Genomic DNA, 27,063 nt, shown 5'->3' with positions numbered 1-27,063 from the left:
TTTTATCAGACTCCAATCAAACATTGATCAAAGAGTGGGATCCGATTTTCTCATAGAAGGGGAGAAAAAATAAGTTTCTCCAACTTCTCTTTTGTATCAGTCCGTGAAAATTGGATGTCACCTGAGTGCAGTCAGATATTTTTCATGGACCCCTAGAAATGAATGGGCGAGTGCCATCTGATTCTCGGAGGGAAATTGTGCATGTGTGACGGGAGCCAGGGTCGTAGTCATGGCTGAAATAGACTGCTCAATCACTCGCTGGTCTCCCACCACATGCATACAATATCCCCTTTGCAGTGTACCTTTAGTCACACCTTCTGCACCATCAGGGTCCCATCTAGTCTGCTGAAGTTCTGCTGGCATTGTTATGCAAAAATAGACAGAGTCCAGTTCCAACTCAATAATAAAGAAATTACTTGCATCCATACACAGTATGTCCATTTCAGTTACAGCTACATCATAAGGTTCCACACAGTATGCATCCTTCGCTTTCCCTGTGTCTTCCCTCTTTACTCCCAGGGTGTCCCTGGGAAATACCAACCCGTTCGGTACCGCAGCATCTGTCTTGTCCAGCTTCACTAACGTTAGGAGTTCTGTCCGTTTCACCCCAGACATAAGGGCATCTGCCCATGTAGTAAGACAATCAACATGTGTCCAATGAATAGCTAAGGGCACTTCACATAATAGTAACAAACTATCCCATGTAAGTGAACACAGGACTAAGAAGAGATCCCAAGATGAATAAAAACAATTTTATTACATGCTTTTTAAAAAAAAATACAACATAAATATAAAAAGCAAAATGGCGTATGTAGGGACGCAAGAGCACACCTTTATAATAATCCTAATAGGACAAATCAGCAGTCCACAAATATAAACTACAATCCAGGGATTTACAAAATGTTGTTCTTGTACATGTACAAACAATTATCCTAATACCATGAAAAATCAAAATGCAATGTCCAGAAATTAGTCTCATGCAAATAACGAAGAGCATGAAATTATTATTAACCCCGTACACATGTGATTCAATAAATGGCTGAAATGAAACAATCCTAATCACCTAAATGGTCTGGCCTATATATCACAAAATTATCCTCAAGTGCATAATGACACTATAGGTAGGGGCACAGGCAGAGAGAAACAGACCCAAAATACCTCATCTGACCGCAGTTAAACAATTAATTAATATAGGCCAAAAGCCTGCATAAAGGCATAATTACCAGAGGTGAATATAGGTGATCCTAGCGTCCCCTCACCCCGACGCGCGTTTCGCCGCCAGCTTCTTCCGGGAGAAGCTGGCGGCGAAACGCGCGTCGGGGTGAGGGGACGCTAGGAGCACCTATATTCACCTCCGGTAATTATGCCTTTATGCAGGCTTTTGGCCTATATTAATTGTTTAACTGTGGTCAGACTTGGGGTATTTTGGGACTGTTTCTCCCCTGTGCCCCTACCTATAGTGTCATTATGCACTTGAGGATAATTTTGTGATATATAGGCCAGACCATTTAAGTGATTAGGATTGTTTCATTTCAGCAATTTATTGAACCACATGTGTAAGGGGTTAATAATAATTTCTTGCTCTTCGTTATTTGCATGAGACTAATTTCTGGACATTGTATTTTGATTTTTCATACTATTAGGATAATTATTTGTACAAGAACAACATTATGTAAATCCCTGGATTGTAGTTTATATTTATGGACTGCTGATTTGTCCTATTAGGATTATTACAATGGTGTGCTCTTGCGTCCCTACATACGGCATTTTGCTTTTTATATTTATGTTGTATTTTTTAAAAAAAGCATGTAATAAAATTGTTTTCATTCATCTTGGGATCTCTTCTTAGTCCTGTGTTCACTTACACGGGATAGTTTGTTACCATGTAGTAAGATGCCACATCCTGGTGCTGCCCCTTCATCTCTTTCCTGCTGCAACCTTTGGCCACTATCAGGCCCTGGACAAAATGGGCTCTTCACTTCAACTTTGCGGGGTCACTGTGCTGTCCCAGGCTCTAAGCCCGTCAGGACTCTTTGGGCTCCCTGGCCCTACTAATTCTAATGAGGAAATGCTCCTGGCTTATCCACAGTTGACTCCTCCTAGTTAACTATGTACACTATTGTACCCCCATCTACTGTCTACTTGAGGTACTGCACTTACCCTAGACTATTTTTTTCCTCAAACCACTCGGTCCAAGGAAAAAAAGAAAATTCGGACATGTGCACAGCCCTAAAGCAAGCAGTATGATGTTGTGATTGTGTTCATTGCCTCATACTTCACATGAGATGCGCCAATTCTGGCACTTTGCCTGGCTCTTCCTGATTGCTCTGGTGCGGTGGTGGGTTTGATGTCAGCTGTGATTAGTCAAAAACTACAGCTGTCATGAACCACTGGGGTTAGTAATGGAGAGGTGTCAATCAGACATCCACATTACTAACTCAGTAATAAAAAAGAAAATCACACAGAAAAAAACACTATATTTTAATAAAGACTTCCTCACGCTATCCCTTGTTCACCAATTTATTGAAAAACAAAAAAATCCCATGCAGGTTCACTGTAATCCAACAAATCCGAATCCAGATAACGATACCTGAAAAGCATAAAATGACAGAAATAAAAACAATAGACATTCCCTCGTTCACCAATTCATGCCGGATATTGACAACAACTCCCATCAGCGTCGCTGGCTGCTGCTGCACTCAGTGATATCAGGCTTCTCTAATGAGTAATTTCGTCACTACCCAGCACTTGTGAATGAGCACCAGCTGAAGGGAACATGAGCAGGCATGTGTAGTAAAGCACATGTCCATAAATCCATTACGACGTACACTCACTGGCCACTTTATTAGGTACACCTGTCCAACTGTGTGTTAAGACTTAATTTCTAATCAGCCAATCACATGGCGGCAACTCAGTGCATTTAGGCATGTAGACATGGTCAAGACAATCTCCTGCAGTTCAAACCGAGCATCAGTATGGGGAAGAAAGGTGATTTGAGTGCCTTTGAATGTGGCATGATTGTTGGTGCCAGAAGGGCTGGTCTGAGAATTTCAGAAACTGCTGATCTACTGGGATTTTCACGCACAACCATCTCTAGGGTTTACAGAGAATGGTCCGAAAAAGAAAAAAAAACCAGTGAGCGGCAGTTCTGTGGCCGGAAATGCCTTGTTGATGCCAGAGGTCAGAGGAGAATGGGCAGACTGGTTCGAGCTGATAGAAAGGCAACAGTGACTCAAATTGCCACCCGTTACAACCAAGGTAGGCAGAAGAGCATCTCTGAACGCACAGTGCTTCGAACTTTGAGGCAGATGGGCTACAGCAGCAGAAGACCACACTGGGTACCACTCCTCTCAGCTAAGAACAGGAAACTGAGGCTACAATTTGCACAAGCTCATCGAAATTGGACAGTAGAAGATTGGAAAAACGTTGCCTGGTCTGATGAGTCTCGATTTCTGCTGCGACATTCGGATGGTAGGGTCAGAATTTGGCGTAAACAACATGAAAGCATGGATCCATCCTGCCTTGTATCAACGGTTCAGGCTGGTGGTGGTGGTGTCTTGGTGTGGGGAATTTTTTCTTGCCACTCTTTGGGCCCCTTGGTACCAATTGAGCATCGTTGCAACGCCACAGCCTACCTGAGTATTGTTGCTGACCATGTCCATCCCTTTATGACCACAATGTACCCAACATCTGATGGCTACTTTCAGCAGGATAATGCGCCATGTCATAAAGCTCGAATCATCTCAGATTGGTTTCTTGAACATGACAATGAGTTCACTGTACTCAAATGGCCTCCTCAGTCACCAGATCTCAATCCAATAGAGCATCTTTGGGATGAGGTGGAACGGGAGATTCGCATCAGGGATGTGCAGCCGACAAATCTGCGCCAACTGTGTGATGCCATCATGTCAATATGGTCCAAAATCTCTGAGGAATGCTTCCAGCACCTTGTTGAATCTCTGCCACGAAGAATTGAGGCAGTTCTGAAGGCAAAAGGGGGTCCAACCCCTTACTAGCATGGTGTACCTAATAAAGTGGCCAGTGAGTGTATATTCAATAAGATATATTGGAGCATGCGCATAATAACACAATGTAGGCACAGGTAACATACAGTGGGGAAAAAAAGTATTTAGTCAGTCAGCAATAGTGCAAGTTCCACCACTTAAAAAGATGAGAGGCGTCTGTAATTTACATCATAGGTAGACCTCAACTATGGGAGACAAACTGAGAAAAAAAAAATCCAGAAAATCACATTGTCTGGTTTTTTTTCATTTTATTTGCATATTATGGTGGAAAATAAGTATTTGGTCAGAAACAAGCAATCAAGATTTCTGGCTCTCACAGACCTGTAACTTCTTCTTTAAGAGTCTCCTCTTTCCTCCACTCATTACCTGTAGTAATGGCACCTGTTTAAACTTGTTATCAGTATAAAAAGACACCTGTGCACACCCTCAAACAGTCTGACTCCAAACTCCACTATGGTGAAGACCAAAGAGCTGTCAAAGGACACCAGAAACAAAATTGTAGCCCTGCACCAGGCTGGGAAGACTGAATCTGCAATATCCAACCAGCTTGGAGTGAAGAAATCAACTGTGGGAGCAATAATTAGAAAATGGAAGACATACAAGACCACTGATAATCTCCCTTGATCTGGTGCTCCACGCAAAATCCCACCCCGTGGGGTCAGAATGATCACAAGAACGGTGAGCAAAAATCCCAGAACCACGCTGGGGGACCTAGTGAATGAACTGCAGAGAGCTGGGACCAATGTAACAAGGCCTACCATAAGTAACACACTACGCCACCATGGACTCAGATCCTGCAGTGCCAGACGTGTCCCACTGCTTAAGCCTGTACATGTCCGGGCCCGTCTGAAGTTTGCTAGAGAGCATTTGGATGATCCAGAGGAGTTTTGGGAGAATGTCCTATGGTCTGATGAAACCAAACTGGAACTGTTTGGTAGAAACACAACTTGTCGTGTTTGGAGGAAAAAGAATACTGAGTTGCATCCATCAAACACCATACCTACTGTAAAGCATGGTGGTGGAAACATCATGCTTTGGGGCTGTTTCTCTGCAAAGGGGCCAGGACGACTGATCCGGGTACATGAAAGAATGAATGGGGCCATGTATCGTGAGATTTTGAGTGCAAACCTCCTTCCATCAGCAAGGGCATTGAAGATGAAACGTGGCTGGGTCTTTCAACATGACAATGATCCAAAGCACACCGCCAGGGCAACGAAGGAGTGGCTTCGTAAGAAGCATTTCAAGGTCCTGGAGTGGCCTAGCCAGTCTCCAGATCTCAACCCTATAGAAAACCTTTGGAGGGAGTTGAAAGTCCGTGTTGCCAAGCGAAAAGCCAAAAACATCACTGCTCTAGAGGAGATCTGCATGGAGGAATGGGCCAACATACCAACAACAGTGTGTGGCAACCTTGTGAAGACTTACAGAAAACGTTTGACCTCTGTCATTGCCAACAAAGGATATATCACAAAGTATTGAGATGAAATTTTGTTTCTGACCAAATACTTATTTTCCACCATAATATGCAAATAAAATGAAAAAAAAAACAGACAATGTGATTTTCTGGATTTTTTTTTCTCAGTTTGTCTCCCATAGTTGAGGTCTACCTATGATGTAAATTACAGACGCCTCTCATCTTTTTAAGTGGTGGAACTTGCACTATTGCTGACTGACTAAATACTTTTTTTCCCCACTGTATCTATTAAATCAATAATGGTGAACATGTGTCCAAAGGAGATATCGCTGGTAAATAGTGCACATAATACAATGAATGCATGACACAATGAGAGCAAGCATTGGGGATCTGGTATATTTATAAACCAATATGACCAGAATCTGAATGCACAAATACATGTATGCAAAGGCATGAAAAGAAGACATCGATAGAGATGCAACAATACATACATATAAACCATGATACTGAATGTACACATTGACATATGTCCCTAGATATAAATAAAAGGAATCCATGAAGGTAATGAAAATTCACGCCAAAAGATTGAGATCACGTGCATATTAGAGTTGAGCGATACCGTCCGATACTTCAAAGTATCGTATCGGATGGTATCGGCCGATCTTTAAAAAAAGTATCGGTATCGCCGATTCCGATACCGGAAGTCCCATTCAAGTCTATGGGACTTCCGGTATCGGAATAAGAAAAACCCTTTCCTGCCCTTGTACAGCCTCTCTGGGGTCTGTACGGGCCTTTCGGGGGGCTGTGCCGGCCTGCCAGGGGGTCTGTGCAGGCTCCGGTGGTCTGTGCCGGCCTGCCGGTGGTCTGTGCAGGCTCCGGGGGGCTGTGCCGGCCTGCCGGGGGGCTGTGCCGGCATGCCGGGGGGCTGTGCAGGCTCCGGGGGGCTGTGCCGGCCTGCCGGGGGGCTGTGCCGGCCTGCCGGGGGGCTGTGCCGGCCTGCCGGGGGGCTGTGCAGGCTCCGGGGGTCTGTGCAGGCATCGTCCGATGGGACTACAAGTCCCATCGGGCGATGCCTGCTACCATGACAGTGATTGACACATAAGCCAATGATGGGACAGTAGTAGTCCCATCATCCGGCTAATGTGTTAAATGTAAAAAAAAAATAAAAAAAAAAATTACATGCTACATACATACAACATGCATACTACATACATGCTACATTCATACTACATACTACATACATGCTACATTCATACTACATAAATACTACATGCAACATACATACTACATATATACTACATACATACTACATACATGCTACATACATACTGCATGCTACATACATACTACATACATACTACATACATACTACATACATACTACATATATACTACATACATACTACATACATGCTACATACATACTGCATGCTACATACATACTACATACATACATACTACATACATACTACATACATGCTACATACTGCATGCTACATACATACTACATACATACTACATGCATGCTACATACATACTACATATATACTACATACATACTACATACATGCTACATACATACTGCATGCTACATACATACTACATACATACTACATGCATACTACATATATACTACATACATACTACATACATGCTGCATGCTACATATATACTACATGCTACATACATACTACATGCATGCTACATACATACTACATATATACTACATGCATGCTACATACATACTACATACTACATATATACTACATACATACTACATATATACTACATACATACTGCATGCTACATACATGCTACATACATACTACATACATACTACATACATACTACATACATACTACATGCATACTACATATATACTACATACATACTACATACATGCTGCATGCTACATATATACTACATGCTACATACATACTACATGCATGCTACATACATACTACATATATACTACATGCATGCTACATACATACTACATACTACATATATACTACATACATACTACATATATACTACATACATACTGCATGCTACATACATGCTACATACATACTACATACATACTACATACATACTACATGCATGCTACATGCATGCTACATGCATGCTACATACATACTACATGCATGCTACATACATACCACATACATACTACATGCTACATACATACCACATATATACTACATACATACAATACATTCATACAATACATACATAGACATACAGTACATATAACATAGAGTAACATACTTACCAATACTTGTCACATTGTTCCCCGAAGCCATTGTCTATTCCGGGATAAATATTAACATAACAAACCACAAAAATACTCACCCACGATCCGAAGCAGTCCACGAGTGTGTCCCACGACGATCTTGGGTAGAGAACGGCAGCATCAGATGATGCTGCCGTTCTCTACGGGCTGTAGGAATCCAATGACGGAAGGTAGGTATCCTTCCGCACTGTATTCCTCCGCCACTTAAAAAAAAAAAGTCCCTAGTCTCACTTTATGCCATTGCTGTGTGGGAAATTCCCACGCAGCAATGGCATAAAGTGAGACTAGGGACTTTTTTTTTTTAAGTGGCGGAGGAATACAGTGCGGAAGGATACCTACCTTCCGTCATTGGATTCCTACAGCCCGTAGAGAACGGCAGCATCATCTGATGCTGCCGTTCTCTACCCAAGATCGTCGTGGGACACACTCGTGGACTGCTTCGGATCGTGGGTGAGTATTTTTGTGGTTTGTTATGTTAATATTTATCCCGGAATAGACAATGGCTTCGGGGAACAATGTGACAAGTATTGGTAAGTATGTTACTCTATGTTATATGTACTGTATGTCTATGTATGTATTGTATGAATGTATTGTATGTATGTAGTATATATGTGGTATGTATGTAGCATGTAGTATGTATGTGGTATGTATGTAGCATGCATGTAGTATGTATGTAGCATGCATGTAGCATGCATGTAGCATGCATGTAGTATGTATGTAGTATGTATGTAGTATGTATGTAGCATGTATGTAGCATGCAGTATGTATGTAGTATATATGTAGTATGTATGTAGTATATATGTAGTATGTAGTATGTATGTAGCATGCATGTAGTATATATGTAGTATGTATGTAGCATGCATGTAGTATGTATGTAGCATGTAGTATATATGTAGCATGCAGCATGTATGTAGTATGTATGTAGTATATATGTAGTATGCATGTAGTATGCATGTAGTATGTATGTAGTATGTATGTAGCATGTATGTAGCATGCAGTATGTATGTAGTATATATGTAGTATGTATGTAGTATATATGTAGTATGTAGTATGTATGTAGCATGCATGTAGTATATATGTAGTATGTATGTAGCATGCATGTAGTATGTATGTAGCATGTAGTATATATGTAGCATGCAGCATGTATGTAGTATGTATGTAGTATATATGTAGTATGCATGTAGTATGTATGTAGTATGTATGTAGCATGCAGTATGTATGTAGCATGTATGTAGTATATATGTAGTATGTATGTAGCATGCATGTAGTATGTATGTAGTATGTATGTAGCATGCAGTATGTAGCATGTATGTAGTATGTATGTAGTATGTATGTATGTAGTATGTATGTAGCATGCAGTATGTATGTAGCATGTATGTAGTATGTATGTAGTATATATGTAGTATGTATGTAGTATGTATGTAGTATGTATGTAGTATGTATGTAGCATGCAGTATGTATGTAGCATGTATGTAGTATGTATGTAGTATATATGTAGCATGCATGTAGTATGTATGTAGCATGCATGTAGTATTTTTTTTTTTTTTTTTTTTTTTTTTTTAACATTTAACACATTAGCCGGATGATGGGACTACTACTGTCCCATCATTGGCTAATGTGTCAATCACTGTCATGGTAGCAGGCATCGCCCGATGGGACTTGTAGTCCCATCGGACGATGCTTGCACAGACCCCCGGACATCAGCACAGCCCCCCGGCAGGCCGGCACAGCCCCCCGGCAGGCCGGTACAGACCCCCACAGGGTGCACAGACCACCGGCAGGCCGGCACAGCCCCCCGGCAGGCCGGTACAGACCCCGGGCAGTCCACACAGCCCCCCGGCAGGCCGGCACAGCCCCCCGGCAGGCCGGCAGAGACCCCCGGCAGGCCCGAAATGACGGCGCATCATGATGCGCACACACCGCGCATCATGATGACGTCAGGCCGTCAATCAACTGAACTTCCGATTCCGATGCCGAATTCCGATATTGAAAAAATATCGGAAGTCGGTATCGGAATTCCGATACAGCAAGTATCGGCCGATACCCGATACTTGCGGTATCGGAATGCTCAACACTAGTGCATATACTATAAGCACAAAATGAGGACATAAAAGATCCAGAATTTATATAGACAAAAATGACCAACATATGGATAAACAGATAAAAAAGGATATCAGCATTAAAATCACAAATTATGTTACAAAAAAAAAAAACAAGCAGTCAGATATCTCCAATGTAGTCTTCCATGCAATGCATAACAAAGCCATCAGGACTGACTGGGGTGAGTTTAGAAGCTGCACAACAACAGGAATACCAGGCAAGTAACCAAAAGGCTATGGACCCCAGGGCAACATTTTGTCCAGTGCCTTACCATCACTGTCTAGCTAAAATTCAGAAAAAAAAAAAAAAAAAAAAATAATATATATATATATATATATATATATATATTTATATATACAGTGAAGGAAATAATTATATGATCCCTTGCTGATTTTGTAAGTTTGCCCATTGACAAATACTTCAATAGTCTATCATTTTAAGGGTAGGTTAATTTTAACATTTAGAGATAGGATATCTAAAATTCAGAAAATCACAAAGTATAAACTGTATAACTTTATTTGCATTTTCCAGTGAGAAATAAGTATTTGATTCCCTATCAACCATTAAGAGTTCTGGCTCCTACAGACCAGATAGACGCTCCTCATCAATTCGTTACCTGCATTAAAGACAGCTGTTTTACATAGTCACCTTTAACTATAAAAAGATATACTCCTATAAAAAGATACTACATATATAAAATACAAAGAAATTATACATATGTATATTAACCTGCAGATATATGGTTAATCTTCAGGTAAATAGCTTTATATAGGTGCCTGGCTGTAGTACTGAAGAAGTAGTACTGAAGAAGCAGCATCTGGGAGAGAATGAACCATATTCCTCCAAGGAAGCTGCCGTCTTTCAGTCATATGGGCGCGCCCAGAGAAATTACAGTCATCTATCACAGCATTGAGATGGGCACCTGTAACCACATCCTGGCAGTGATTGACAGCTCCCTCAGCAGTGCATCAGTGCACAGCCAGCTGTCAATTAAAGCCAGGGTGTGGTTACAGTCGCCCATCTCAAAGCGGTGACCGGTGACTGCAATTGGTTCAGGGTGGCCAGCTTTATATAAACAATAAGAATCTATCAAAGTCTGATGTTCAAAGCACATGCTTAAGTGACGCGCCCCAGAGGCAGTGAGATACTCGGTACTTGGCCGGTTGTCTTAAAGGGATGTGTCACAGTAGCAGTGACCCGGTCCGTGGCCCCAGGCGGTCATGTTAAAGGGGAGTATTGATTAGGGATAAAGTTTATGTAGTGATTCGTGACGTCAGTTGGAGTGTTTGACTGTAGTATAGCTGGCACTGCAGATGATCCATGGGGAAGTAGATGGTGATGGCAGTGCAGATGCTTAACCCTCTCCAACCAGGGCTGACCCCCAGCGATTGTGATGGAAGTAGAAGGCATGGAGTAATCAGGCAGGAGACAAGGAAAGTCACTTTATCATTTACTGTAGTTCAGGTGCAGTTCAGAGGAGATATTGCAACTCTCACCAGGTTACAGTCTGCTCTGCAGAATGGGAGTTATCTTTCACTCTGCTGTGACTCGGTGTAAGCTTCCTGCTATTCTAATCACTTCTGGGACCAAGGCTTTCCGGAGTCTAGAACTGCCAATATAGCCACTAGTCACTGTGTATTCCTCCTCTGGCAGCTTGCAGCTTGGATCCTGTGTGAAGCTCGAGTTCCTTCTTGCACAATCCTTCACTGATCCTAGTTTGCTGCAGTCTTTCTGGGGAAAACAATCTGCTGTTGGTTGTATAAACTCACACTGTCTCTGAGCTTACCACCCTGCTCTGAAAGCAAGGATGGCTTAGGGTTGACTCCCTGATTCTTCTTAGCATTGCTCCTGAAGGAAGCGCATGTTATGGCTTCCCAGAGTGTTCTCCATCTTCCTCCACCTTCTTCTCCACTGAAAAACAACAACTCTGCTCCTCTCTCTCCCAGTTAGGACATGTCTGCAAAGCTCTAAGCTTCAGACAAGTAAGGGAGTGAGGTGAATTGTGTGTGTGTGTTGTGGTCTCTAGCAGAGAAAGCATAACTACCATTGCTCACAAAACACATACAAAACAGTACATATTTAACCCTTTTGTGGTGGTAAAGACATAGGGCGCCACATTTAGAAGTGTATCATGACTAGTGTTGAGCGATACCATCTGATATAGAGAAATATCGGATCGGATAGACCCGATACAAAAAAACTATCAGGTATCGCCGATTCCGATACCGGAAGTCCCATTCAAGTCAATGGGACAGAAATATTGGAATGAAAAAAAACCCTTTCTTTACTTGCACATCCAGTTCGGGAGGGGGAAGAGTGTGGGCGGTGCGTGGGCGGACACTGTGCATGTCTGTTTGTGTGGGCGTGGTCTGTGCGGGCCTGCCGGGGGTCTGTACGGGCCTGCCTGGGGCTTGTGCCGACTGTCAGGGGGTCTGTACGGTCCTGCCGGGGGCTTGTGCCGGCTGCCGGGGGGTCTGTACGGGCATGCCGGGGGGCCGATACCCGATATTTGCAGTATCGGAATGCTCAACACTAATCATGACACAAGCAAAAGAAATTTCTGAGGACCTTAGAAGGAGAGCTGTTGATGTTCACCTGGCTGAAAAATGTTGAAAAATCATCTCTAAAGAGTTGTGATTTGAACAATCACCAGTCAGACAGACTGTGTACAAATGGATAAAAATCAAAGACCATTTTACCCGTCTTTGGATTGCTCAACCCACAAATATAATTTCAAAAGCAAGGCATATAATAGTCCATGAGACTATAAAGGAACTCAAGGTAACCTATAAGAAACTAAAGGCTTCTCTCAAGTAAAAGACGTGGTTCAAAACAAACATTTATTTTAATCCTAAATGTCTGTCTGTTAAGTGTAATAATCTAATATATTTTCTAATATACTTTAATTGAAAGTCCCTATTATTCCTTTTTTATTTTATTTTTTTACCTTCTTCCTGTTTGACGCTTTATTTGAGAACCCCCAGTCCATGCTGATCCCTCATGAGGGGCAGAAATAATATGCACAATGACAGTGTGCTCGTCTGATGTCTCTAGTGATAAATGACAAAAGGGCAAGAGAGTGCACTGTCAGTGTGCATTGTAGGGCGATTACTTGGGGTGCAGGAAAAGTAAAGACCAACTGGGCCACAGAGATTGCAGCCAATTTAATGCCACTTTCAGAGATTGGCAGTGGCACCTATTTGATTAAAGAGCAATAATCAGAAATGGTTTAATGGACACTTTTTTATTATTTAAATTACTGTTTATATGATGAATACAAATTTTCAAGGAATATTTTTTATTTTCAGGAAATGATAATGATAATTTGAATTCAATTTTCTATGAACATCTTACAAGATCACTACAGCATTCCTTGTGTGGGGATTTAATACTTGGAAGATGGGGCAACTATGCCTCGGGTGACTGTTTTATACTGGCTTCAGACTATTTAAATGCATTTGTTCACTTGGTTGAAACTGGAAATGGATTTGTTACATTTCAGCTAAGGGGACTCGAATTTAAAGGTAAGTTGAAACACCGTAACATCAGTTAACCTTACAGGGAATCTGTCACCACATTTGACCTATCTAAACTATTAATCTAGACATACAGGTTAGGTTATAGAATGCTGAATATGTCACAACCTGTGAGTCTCATATCAGACGCCTAGCTGTTGAGAATTTGTCTTTTATCACTTCATATAAATGACTGCTTCCAAACTATGACAGTGTGAGTGTATGGTCAGAGGAGCTAAGGACACAAGAACAAAACAAAGATTTCTTTATTTGGCTTTCTTCCAGACTATCCAGAGGATGGTGCCTGGAAGATAACTCTGTCCCCAGAGATTATTTTACATGAAGGGGGAGTTACCAGTGTGAGATAAGTAACTAACACAGAAGAGGATAAATTAAATTTGTCTTCTTACAAACACATTTTTTGCTTCTCTCTCAGCTCTGCTATATTGCAACAATAGTGCAGCCCTGTCTGCCCTTGAGCTGGACCCTGAAGATGAGAGGAACCTGCAGATGTGTCAGTTATAATCACATAAAGCTCTGCAGTGAGATCAGGAGTGCAGAGAGCAGCCATTACACACCACACTGGTAACTCCCCCTTCATGTAAAATAAGCTATGAAGGCTGTGAGGCAGTGACAGGTATTATATGCCAGGGTCACTATGTATCCCCCAGGATGCACATAGAAGCGTATTAAGGCCGCTGAAGTGCATTGCAGTCACAGATATAGCTGTGCTTGCAATCTATATATATAAAATTGAATGTATGTGTGTGTGTGTATCACCAACCAATCACGAAGCATCTTTCATTTCACCAGAGCTGTTTAAAAGAAGCTGAGCTGATTGGTTGCTATGAGCAATAGATTTTCTTGCAACCAATCACTAAGCATCTTTCATTTCACCAGTGCTGTTTAAAAGAAGCTGAGCTGTGATTGGTTGCTATGAGCAACAGTTTTCCCACTCGACAACACCTCAGCAGACACTGACATGGTGGGAGAAATCTAGCATCCCCGGGAACATAATCTCCCAGCCATTGTTTGCCCCCCAGAAAGGAGCAGAGAGCACATGACAGAAATGAATCACCCCCTCCCATGCCCATATACCCATCACACATCCTCCATCCCATAGGCACATCTTCCCTCTTAAGGGATCTCCGGTATGGAAGTTAGGGCAAATCCCTCAGCACTCTGATACTGACCCCAGGCTTCTATTAAAGGGATCATTGGTACATTGGTATGGAAGTTAGGGCAAATCCATCCAGTGCTTTGGTTTTGACCCCAGGCCTCTCTTAAAGGGATCCTCAGTATGGAATTAGGACCGTTCCACTCAGTGCTGTGGTTCTGACCCCAGGGTCTCTTAAAGGGATCTCCAGTACAGAAGTCAGGGCAAATCTACTCTGTGCTTTGTTACTGACCCCAGGCCTCTCTTAAAGAGAGCTCCGGTATGGAAGATGGGGCAAATCCCTCAGCTCTCTGATTCTGACCCCAGGCTTCTATTAAAAGGATCATTGGTATAGAAGTCAGGGCAAATCCATCCAGCACTTTAGTTCTAATGCCAGGCCTCTCTTAAAGGGATCCCCGGTATGGAAGTTAGGGCAATTCCACTCAGCGTTCTAGTTCTGACCCCAGGCTCTCTTAAAGGTATCCCCTGTATAGAAATCAGGGCAATTGCCTTCAGTTGCTCTGGTACTGACCCCAGGCTCTCTTAAAGGGATCCCCGGTATGGAAGTTAGTACCGTTCCACTAAGCACTGTGGTTCTGACCCCAGGATTCTATTAAAGCACCATTGGTATGCAAGTCAGGGCAAATCCACTCGCTCTGGTTCTGACCCCAGTCTCTCTTAAAGGGATCATTGGTATGGAAGTTAGGGTAATTCCACTCAGGCATCTGATTCTGACCCCAGGTCCCTCTTAAAGGGATCCCTGGTATGGAAGTGAGGGCAAATCCACTCTGCACTTTGGTACTGACTCCAGGCCTCTCTTAAAGGGATCTCGGGTATGGAAGCTAGGGTAAATCCCTCAGCACTCTTATTCTCACCCCAGGATTCTATTAAATGGATCATTGGTATGGAAGTCAGGGCAAATCCACTCAGCGCTCTGATTCTGACACCAGGCCTCTCTTAAAGGGATCCCTGGTATGGAAGTTAGGACCATTCCACTCAGCGCTCTGGTTCTGACCCCAGGATGATGGGATTATGTGGGATATTAGGGGTAGTAGCCCAATAGCCCTGGCTGACTGGATGATGTGGGATATTAGGGGGAGTAGTCCGGTGGCTCTGACGGGAGGATGTGGAATATTAGGGGTAGTAGTCCAGTGGCTCTGATGGGATGATGTGGGATATTAGGGGTAGTGGTCCGGTGGCTCAGACGGAATGAAGTGGGACATTAGGGGTAGTAGTCCGGTGGCTCTGGCTGATGGGATATTAGTGGGATATTAGTGGGATATTAGGATATTAGTGGGATATTAGTGGTAGTAGTCCGGTAGCTCTGGCTGACAGGATGATGTGGGATATTAGGGGTAGTAGTCCAGTGGCTCTGATGGGATGATGTGGGATATTAGGGGTAGTAGTCCGGTGGCTCTGACGGAATAAAGTGGGACATTAGGGGTAGTAGTCCGGTGGCTCTGGCTGACGGGATGATGTGGGATATTAGTGATAGTAGTCCGGTAGCTCTGGCTGACAGGATGATGTGGGATATTAGGGGTAGTAGTCTGGTGGCTCTGATGGGATGATGTGGGATATTAGAAGTAGTAGTTCAGTGGCTCCGATGGGATGATGTGGGATATTAGGGGTAGTAGTCCAGTGGCTCTGATGGAATGAAGTGGGATATTTGTGGTAGTAGTCCGGTAGCTCTGGCTGATGGGATGATATGGGATAATAGTGGTAGTAGTCCGGTAGCTCTGGCTGACAGGATAATGTGGGATATTAGGGGTAGCAGTCCGGTAGCTCTGGCTGATGGGATGATGTGGGATATTAGGGGTAGTAGTCCAGGGGCTCAGACAGGATGATGTAGGATATTAGGGGTAGTAGTCGGGTGGCTCTGGCTGACGGGATGATGTGGGATATTATAGTGAACATGGCTATGTGGAGTCGGCGAGGCTCTACACTCAGCTTTTTATATATATATATATATATATATGCAAAAAAAGAAAAGAAGCCAGCGCTGCTTAAGGTTAGAACGCATAACATAAAGTGCATATGCACATAATATCTAACTGTATTCAAAATGAGATATTTGGCAAAAAAATTGATCAATTCAATTGAGCCACCCCGCCGCACCAAGGCAATCTCATGTGGGGGGTCCTACTCTACGTTTTTAATAAACACTGTGCCATTACGGCCTCCTAGATACATTAAAAGCAAGACCACTTTAAGTGCAATCCGTACCTGAGCATTTCTGGATCGCTCCCATGAAGCCAGAAAAAGCAAGTGCGGATGAAGGCCAACCAGGTCTGAATGCAGACATGTCAGGTTTAGCCTCCACACATTGCCTGACCAGCAAACATAGATGAAGGGCAATGCAGGTTCAGACACAGGTGCACAATTAAATAAAGCTTGGGGCAGGGCGGGGCTGCTGTGTGTGTGCACAGCAGCCTAGATCCATCACAGTGAACACAGAAAAAATGGCGAACATAACCCAGCGCGCACGGCAAAAGTGGTGGTCAGCCACAAACCAACATGCAAAAAAAGAAAAGAAGCCAGCGCTGCTTAAGGTTAGAACGCATAACATAAAGTGCATATGCACATAATATCTAACTGTATTCAAAATGAGATATTTGGCAAAAAAATTTATCAATTCAATTGAGCCACCCCGCCGCGCCAAGGCAAACTCATGTGGGGGGTCCTACTCTACGTTTTTAATAAACACTGTGCCATTACGGCCTCCTAGATACATTAAAAGCAAGACCACTTTAAGTGCAATCCGTACCTGAGCATTTCTGGATCGCTCCCATGAAGCCAGAAAAAGCAAGTGCGGATGAAGGCCAACCAGGTCTGAATGCAGACATGTCAGGTTTAGCCTCCACACATTGCCTGACCAGCAAACATAGATGAAGGGCAATGCAGGTTCAGACACAGGTGCACAATTAAATAAAGCTTGGGGCAGGGCGGGGCTGCTGTGTGTGTGCACAGCAGCCTAGATCCATCACAGTGAACACAGAAAAAATGGCGAACATAACCCAGCGCGCACGGCAAAAGTGGTGGTCAGCCACAAACCAACATGCAAAAAAAGAAAAGAAGCCAGCGCTGCTTAAGGTTAGAACGCATAACATAAAGTGCATATGCACATAATATCTAACTGTATTCAAAATGAGATATTTGGCAAAAAAATTGATCAATTCAATTGAGCCACCCCGCCGCGCCAAGACAATCTCATGTGGGGGGTCCTACTCTACGTTTTTAATAAACACTGTGCCATTACGGCCTCCTAGATACATTAAAAGCAAGACCACTTTAAGTGCAATCCGTACCTGAGCATTTCTGGATCGCTTCCATGAAGCCAGAAAAAGCAAGTGCGGATGAAGGCCAACCAGGTCTGAATGCAGACATGTCAGGTTTAGCCTCCACACATTGCCTGACCAGCAAACATAGATGAAGGGCAATGCAGGTTCAGACACAGGTGCACAATTAAATAAAGCTTGGGGCAGGGCGGGGCTGCTGTGTGTGTGCACAGCAGCCTAGATCCATCACAGTGAACACAGAAAAAATGGCGAACATAACCCAGCGCGCACGGCAAAAGTGGTGGTCAGCCACAAACCAACATGCAAAAAAAGAAAAGAAGCCAGCGCTGCTTAAGGTTAGAACGCATAACATAAAGTGCATATGCACATAATATCTAACTGTATTCAAAATGAGATATTTGGCAAAAAAATTGATCAATTCAATTGAGCCACCCCGCCGCGCCAAGGCAATCTCATGTGGGGGGTCCTACTCTACGTTTTTAATAAACACTGTGCCATTACGGCCTCCTAGATACATTAAAAGCAACACCACTTTAAGTGCAATCCATACCTGAGCATTTCTGGATCGCTCCCATGAAGCCAGAAAAGGCAAGTGCGGATGAAGGCCAACCAGGTCTGAATGCAGACATGTCAGGTTTAGCCTCCACACATTGCCTGACCAGCAAACATAGATGAAGGGCAATGCAGGTTCAGACACAGGTGCACAATTAAATAAAGCTTGGGGCAGGGCGGGGCTGCTGTGTGTGTGCTGCCGCTGATTCTGATAGCTGACACCCGGCACTAGGTGCCAGGAGTGCTCCCGGTATTTTAACCACCTGAAATGCTGCGATCGAGCACAATCGTATTATTCTGGGAGCCGGCAGAGGGCTGACAGCCCCTCTTCCTTTGGATCGGAGGTCATGGTGGCCGGAGGCCTTTGGATCATTGCCATGGTGATCCGATGTCGTCATGACGACATCTGAGTCACCTGAGCTAGGAAACTTGGTGATCATGCGCAATGCATGATCAGCAAATCTCTCTGTCAGTGCAGAGCTCACAGTTTCTATAGCATGCAGATGCTGCTTCATCTATATGCTATAAAAACGTTAGAAAAAAGTAAAGCAAAATTTTAAATAATTGTAAAAACATTTTAAAAAATAATATTAAAAAATCAATATCAATAATCAATATATTCTATCTATAAATAAATATTTGCATGAAGAAAAAATTTAAACAATAAAAGTACACATATTTGGTGTCGCCGTGTCCACAACGACCCAACCTATAAAACTGTCCTACTAGTTAACCCCTTTAGTGAACACCATAAAATTAAAAACAAGGCAAACAACAATGCTTTATCATCATTCCGCCGAACAAAAAGTAGAATAACATGGAATCAAAAGACAGATGTAAATAATCATGGTACCACTGAAAATATTATCTTGTCCCGCAAAAAATATGCCACCATACAACTCCATAAGCAGAAAATAAAAAAGTTATAGCTCGCAGAATAAAGTGATGCAAAAATAATTATTTTTTTCTATAAAATAGTTTTTATTGTATAAAAGCGCCAACACATAAAAAAAACTATATACTGTAAATGAGGTATCTTTGTAATCCCGAAGAATAAAACTGCCTTATTAATTTTACCACACACGGAACGGCATAAATCCCCTCCTCCCAAAAGAAAATCATGAATTGCTGGTTTTTGTTCATTGTGCCTCTCAAAAATCGGAATAGAAAGAGATCAAAAAATGGCAAGTGCCTGAAAATGGTAACAATAAAAACGTCAACTCATCCCGCAAAAGCAAGACCTCACATGACTCTGTGAGCCAAAATATGGAAAAATTATACCTCTCACAATATGGGGATGCAAAAACTATTTTTTGCAATAAAAAGCATCTTTTAGTGTGGTGACAACAGCCAAACATTAAAACTCGACATAAGGCCTCTTTCACACATCCTGATATTTCTGATACCGGAGATGTCAGTGTGTGTGTACGTAATACTTGCAGTACACGTGTGGCATGCATGTGCCACATCAATACCATACAGACGGGCACCAGTGAAGAAGCTTACCGTAAGCGTTGTTCCCAGGCCAGGGCCGGTTTTAGACAAAGTGGGGCCCTAGGCAAAAAATTAAAATGAGGCCCCCAATGCTCACATATTGCACCATGACACTCAAACATTTTGTTTGTATTTACATGCGCTGAGTTCAAGCCATTCAATGAGAAGTCATTTGGCTCTTGTTTCTCGACCTCTTTACACCGGCTAATGAAGAATGATGGGGACAGAACACTAGTTGTTCTGTCCACACTAAATGAAGCAGACTCCATTTAGCTATATAGGCAGCTAAACCGCTATCCCGGGGTCCAATAAGGAGACTGTAGGTTGAATCTGTGATTTATCAAACGTGATGGTATATTGGCGCGGTGAAACTACAAACAAAGCATATATGCATACAATCAATACTGGGTTCATCAGGGATTCATATATACATAATACATCATCTGCACTAATAGCTAACCAGGGGAGAACTTACTAAGCAGGCTAGTATGAGACAGGAATTGGATACAAGAAGCATAAATACATACCAGCGATGCTGTCACAAGGGGAGAAGAAAATTGAGATGCTTCCTGAAAGCACTCAGAAGGAAAATGGTGGACTGGAGGGAAAATGGGGCTGAACTAACCATATTCCTTTGCAAAAGGCTACCAGGATGCACTGTAACCTTACCAGAATACACTGCAAACTGAGGGAAATGGCAAAGTGAAAGTAAAACACACTATAACACTGCGGTTATGACTCTGGTCACTAGATGGAGCCAGAAAACACTGTAAACATTAACAAGCAGATAATCAGGGATTATTAATTAAATGTCAGCGACAGAACACTAGTAGATCAAGCTATCCCCATACAGTATCATGTTATAAGTGGCAGGGCTGTCAAGTCGGAGAGTGTGTCTATTTTGGTGGAGTCGGTATCAAATGAACAGACTCTAACTCCTTAAATACAGTATATAATAAGAGATGGGTGGACACCTGGGTTTTAAGGCCCGGCGGCTTCGGCCGAACAGTTACAAAAAATTTGGGTTCGGGTACCATAACAGTACCCGGACCCCATTCACTAGAATGGGGGGCCTGAACATCCAGTGCCTGCCAAGTTGTCATGTGCATGACAGAGCGGCAAACTCCGCTTCTAATCGGCGGAGAAATCATCCCCGCAGGTCAGAGAGCCGTGGTTTCCATGCTGTCAAAAGACAGCATGAGCGCTCAGCTGTGAATGGAGTTATAAATTTTACCTTCGGTCACTGGTGTTAGCTGATGGGTCTACAGCTCCCATCACCCAACAACTCCTGCCGCTATTAACAGTGAGAGCAGGAGCGGCTGATAAGAGTACTCATTAGCCGGCTCCTGTGATGTAAATAAATATTTTTTTTAAAAAATGGCATGGGTTCCCCCCTATTTTTGATAACCAGCCAGGCAAAACTCACAGCTGGGGGCTGCAACCCTCAGCTGTCAGCTTCAACAAGGCTGGTTATCCAGAATAGAGGGGTCCCCACGCAGTTTTTTTAAATTATTTAAATAAATCATTTAAAAAAAATCGCGTGGGCCCTCATTCTCCTGTAATAAAGCTAAAATAAAAACTCAACAATGTCCCTCAACTGTTGGTCATTCTGTCCCACGCCGTTATCCATGTCTGGGGGGATGAATAGTTTCAACATGGATGGTGCCAAGATGCAACTGTCACAGGGCAGTAAGGGGAAAACAGGTGACGTGGAAGAAGGGCCCCTGAACTGCCCCTAAGACTAAGGGGGTGCCAGGACTTTCCTTAACTTGGGGGTACACTTAATGGTAGTGAGGCCCAAGTCTCCGACCTGTCCCTGTCTCCTGTTTAGCCATGAGCTAAAGTCCCAAACCCCCTCCCCAGGAGGTGAGACAGGGAAAAAGTGTACTACCACAAAAACCCAAAGGAAAGATTCAACAGACAGGGTAAAACAAAACAATACTTAGCTTGCTCTGCTGCAATGCTCCTGGACAGCAGTTAGCCACTTGACAACAGAAAACAGCTGAAGCACCACAGAACTCTGTCAGCTCCTAAACTCCAGCTAGGTTGGTCTCCTAAGAGCAAATGTATAACCAACAGTGATCTATAGCACCTGATGACCTTTTATAGGAAGGAGGGGGAGTAGTCACCACCTGCATAGATAATTAATCACCATGCAGTAACACCAGCAGCCACCAGGGGGAAAACCCATCAGCAGACCAACTACAGTTGTAGCAACACCAGCGGCCACCGGGGGGCAAAAACTCATATTAACCCCTGAAGGAAAAAAAAAAGGTTTAAGGCTGTGTTTGCGTTTTTACCAAATAAAACGCTTAAAAAATGCTTAAAAGAAGCTTCCCATTCATTTTAATGAATTCCTCACTTTCTGTGCATATTGATGCGCAGCATGCTCATTAATTTCATGGAAAATTCCGCATTTCTAGCTATTTTCTATGTGACTGGGACCGCTCCGGAAAAAAACGCATTAAAAAAGCGTGTTTTTTGCTCAAAAACCGGGCAGAAAACTCAAAGAAAAAAATGCGCGTTTTCAGGGAAGGAGTCAGGTTTTCATGCGGAAATTTTCTGCATACGTTTGCACATAGCCTAAATGTGAGGAAATCCAGATCTGACACAGATCCAAGAAATGTATCATGACAGCAACCATCCAGGCTGAGAATCACTGGTGACTGAACTGCTGCGAGCGCAGCATCAGTAACCTCAATGATGTCACCGCCGGTCACTGACGCTGTGCTCGCAGCAGCTCAGTCACCAGTGGTTCTCAGCCTGGACAGTAACATGCACTTCCTGGTGAAGTCCGTGTTCGGTGTCCATGCCCAAACAGTAAGTGTTCGGTACGGACGCCAAAAATTACTGTTCGAGTTCACCCATCTTTATATATTCTGCTCAAAAAAATAAAGGGAACATTAAACAATACAATGTATTGTTTAGTGTTCCCTTTATTTTTTTAAGCAGTATATAATACATTGGGTACAGGATGGGATGTAATTTTTTCATAGTAATTTGGGAAAGTTATGAAATGTCCAATAAATGTCAGTTCTACTCCTGATCTAAGGATCTCGGCTTTTAGCAGAGATGAATTTGTGCTGCACTTTATGTACATGCTCAGTAGTGAGTGACCAATGCTGTAGAGTCAGGAGTCAGGGAAGTTGAGGAGACAGAATTGAAGGTTCACAGCTCTGATTAGCAGCATATCTGCAGCTTACACCAGCGATGTGCAGCCGAGAACAATGATTTATGTTCTGCCGTAAACAATCCAATCACCCGATGAATGATCATCATTTTGTTCATTCGCTGGACGATTGCCAACATGTTTATATATATATATATATATATATATATATATATATATGAATGCTTATCTGTAAGCTGGCATTTAAAAATGTGCATGACACTGTCATGAACCGGAAGTGTTTGGTTGACCCCAGTTTTTCAGGGATTTATTGTAGTCCACCTTACAGTTCTGGGTTGGAACTTGCAGCTCTCTGGAGCCCCCCTTACCATCAGATCAGTCAGGGAACTTCACCTAGGATAAGTAGTCACCAGAAGGGCTGTATTGCTGTGTACTGCCTATTGGCACTCTCCAGGGAGGGCGGTATGTACATTCCCAGTCCCAGGCAGGAAATACCCATGTAAAACCTCCTTTCCATCCCTGCCAGAATCTACCAAATACCTCAGAACACACTTTGCTGCCACAAGCTCTTAGTTCTGATATTAATATCATTATCGGGTCCGGAGCCAAGCCAACAGTAGCGTAGTTTTAGCAAGGAAGATGTGGGGGGTACGTTTAGAGCAAGGAAAACAAAGCTAGTAAAGTTTTATAGTCTTACTCCAGAAAAGATAGGCAGTGTTTACAAAAATATAAAAGATGTTAAAAAGAGAGACAGATACAGTATATACAACAATTATAAAATAAAAATGGATTAAGGTATGAACTTACAGAGATCAGTCAATGGCACGCCATGTGGAGATGGGGGAGGGGTTCCCAAAGGCACAGATTCAGTCCACAGCATGGATGGTATATACTGTCTCCCCCAGGGGGGAAGCTGCAAGGGGGATCGACGCTGGAGCATATCATTCACAAAAAAAAGGAGATGTAGCAGAGCTCTTTGTAAGTGTGACTGAACAATAAGACTTACAGTGGGGAAAAAAAGTAGTCAGCCACCAATTGTGCAAGTTCTCCAACTTAAAGAAGATGAGAGAGGCCTGTAATTGACAACATAGGTAGACCACAACTATGAGAGTCTGTCACAGTCCAATTCTTGGATCTGTGTCAGATTTGGGATTCCCACATTTAAACCTTTTTTTTTCCTTTCAGGCCTGGGAGTTTAATATGGGTTTTTGCCCCCGGTTGCCATATGTGCTATTGCGTGTTTGTTGGTTTCCCTGCTGATGTGACCACTCCCTTAGCTATATAAGGTCACATAGTGTATCAGCAGGTGTTGGTGATAGCAGGTCCTTCTTGGATTCCAACCACAGTGAAGTGAGCAGCTGGTTCTGAGGTGTTGAGCCACTGCTGAAACCAGGTGAAGTTAGCAGCTGGCTCTGAGGTGTCGAGCCACTGCTGAAACTGGTGCTGAACTCTGCCTGCCTGGTGTCTGCAGCAGAGAAAGATGGTGAAGGTAGCAGCTGGCTCTGTGGTGTCGAGCCACTGCTGAAAGCTGATCTGATGCTGCACTCTGCTGCCTGGTGACTGCAGCAGAGAAAGATAAGTGTTTTGGTGTTTCCCCTTTTTCCTTTGTGTGTATTAGTGCAGCGGTGGGACCAGTGTCCGCACTGTCCAGATCCCTAACAAGGGATATGTGCAGGGATAGTGAGGGATACAGGTATCCTGCTCGGCGACAGATGAAGAGGTAGCAGTCATTGCTATCCATTTCCCTTGCAAGGGATAGGTGCAGGGATAGTGAGGGATTCAGGTATCCTGCTCGGCGACAGGTGAAGAGGTAGCAGTCATTGCTATCCATTTCCCTAGCAAGGGATAGATGCAGGGATAGTGAGGGATTCAGGTATCATGCTCGGCGACAGGTGAAGAGTCTGTATAGGGAACATTAGGAGTGTTCAGGGACACTGCCTCAGGGGAGTGCAAGAGGTCTCTACGTCACCGTTCCCTATTGCAGGGCCCACCATTGTAACTGTTTCCCCGGTGTTCCCCTTTTGTCTCACAGGACAGGTACACATGACACTTTTGTCTTGTTGTTTCAGTTACCGATCTGCGGGTCATGTCACACAGGACAGGTACATGTGACAGAGTCAAAATGAGAAAACAAATCCAGAAAATCAAGTTGTCTGATTTGGCAAGATTTATTTAGCAAATTATGGTGGAAAATGAGTATTTGGCCACCTAAAAACATGCAAAATTTCTGGCTCTCACAAACCTGTAACTTCTTCTCTAAGAGGCTCCTCTGTCCTCCACTCATTACCTGTAGTAATGGCACCTGTTTGAACTTCTTATCAGTATAAAAAACACCTGCCCACATTCTCAAACAGTCACACTCCAAACTCCACTAAGTTGAAGACCAAAGAGTTGTTGAAGGACACCAGAAACAAAATTGTAGCCGTGCACCAGGCTGGGAAGACTGAATCTGCAATAGGCAAGCAGCTTGGTGTGATGAAATCAACTGAGGGAGCAATATTAAGAAAATAGAAGACATACAAGACCACTGATAATCACTTCGATCTGAGCCTCCACACAAGAACTCTCCCCATGGGGTCATTTGGATTATCCAGAAGAGTATTGGGAGAATGTCATATGGTCTGATGAAACCAAAGAATAACTGTTTGGTAGAAACAAAACTCATTGGGTTTGGAGGAGACTGAATGCTGAGTTGCATCCAAAGAACACCATACCTACCTACTCATTGCCATGCTCACTGTCCTTTTTATGGTTAATGGTAAAGTCGTACTGTTGCAGGGCGAGGCTCTAGCGTAGCCACCTTCCGTTAGTACCAGACACGGTATGCAGCCAACTCAGGGGGTTGTGGTCGGTCACCACGGTGAAGGGGCATCTGTACAGGTAGGGCTGCAAATGTTGCAGGGCTCAAACCATGGCCAGGCACTCCTTTTCTATGGTGGAATAGGCCACTTCCCTTGGCAGAAGCTTCAGGTTCAGGTACAACACGGGGTGCTCTTGGTTCCCCTAGTCGACCGGGCTGAGCACAGCACCGAGGCCAAACTCGCTGGTGTTGGTCTTTGCTAAGAACAATTGAGTGCTGTCAACTGCCTTTAGCACAGGAGAGCTGCTCAGGGCTGTTTTCAAAGCCCTGAAAGCTACCTCACAGCCATCTGTCTAGTCGACTGTTTGGGGTGGCTTCTTCCTGGTGAGGTCTGTCAAGGGCTTTGCAAGACTGCTATAGTTTGGTACAAAGTGCCTATAGTACCCCGCCGTGCCCAGGAAATACATCACCTGTTTCTTGGTCCTGGGGGTGGGCCAGGGCACAATAGCGTCCACATTCCCAGGATCGGGCCTCATAGAACCCCCGCCTACCCGGTGCAACAAGTAGTGGACCTCTCTCATGCCCATCCGGCACTTTCCCTGCTTGATGGTCAGACCAGCTTGGTGGATGTGTCTGAGCACCTCCTGAAGATGGTGAAGGTGTTTCTACCAGGAGGAACTGAAGACGGCAGTGTCAGCCAGGTACACCACTGTGCACCTCTCCAGTCCTTGAAGCAGGTGGTTGGCCATCTGCTGGAATGTGGCATGACCGTTGACTTGTATAGTCCAATGGGGGTGATAAAGGCAGACCTCTCCTGTGCCTCGGGGCTCAGGGGGATCTGCCAATATCCCCGAGTCAAATCCATAATGGATAGATAGTGCGCGCCAGCTTACCACTCAAGCAGCTCCTCGATGCGTGGCATTGAGTGCGCATCAGAGGCTGTGATGGCATTGAGCCCCTTGTAGTCCACACAGAACCGGGTGGTCTGATCCTTCTTTGGCACCAGGACTACAGGTGAGGCCCTTGTGCTCTTGGATCGTTGAATCACCCCCAGCTGCAACATCTCATTGATCTTCAGGCGCATGACATGCTGCACCTCGTCAGAGATCCAATAGGGTGTCCGCCATAGTGGGGCATGATTCCCAGTGTCCACTTCATGGACCGCTATCTCAGTCCTTCCAGGTTGGTTGGTAAACAAAGCCTGGAAGTGTTCCAGCATGGCTCGCAGCTGCAAGCACTGGGGTGCAGATAGTTCGGCGCTTACCTCCACATTCTCTATGGACCCATCA

General features: G+C 43.7%; 1 protein-coding gene across 1 annotated transcript in view; it reads left to right on the top strand.

The window, feature by feature from the left end:
* LOC141054931 (pecanex-like protein 2) overlaps nucleotides 1–27,063 on the top strand; it is a 2,173,030-nt gene that overhangs the window by 1,492,478 nt on the left and 653,489 nt on the right. Inside the window, exon 24 of the mRNA XM_073551818.1 lies at nucleotides 13,140–13,355. Within this exon, the coding sequence (XP_073407919.1) occupies nucleotides 13,140–13,355 (216 nt within the window). The remainder of the gene's footprint in view (nucleotides 1–13,139; nucleotides 13,356–27,063) is intronic.

Source organism: Dendrobates tinctorius, unplaced genomic scaffold, assembly GCF_039654945.1.
Source record: "Dendrobates tinctorius isolate UK_male_01 unplaced genomic scaffold, ASM3965494v1 ptg000181l, whole genome shotgun sequence".
Classification (NCBI taxonomy): domain Eukaryota; kingdom Metazoa; phylum Chordata; class Amphibia; order Anura; family Dendrobatidae; genus Dendrobates; species Dendrobates tinctorius.
The sequence above is the reverse complement of the archived record's forward strand: the minus strand, read 5'-3'. Positions and strand labels throughout refer to the sequence as shown.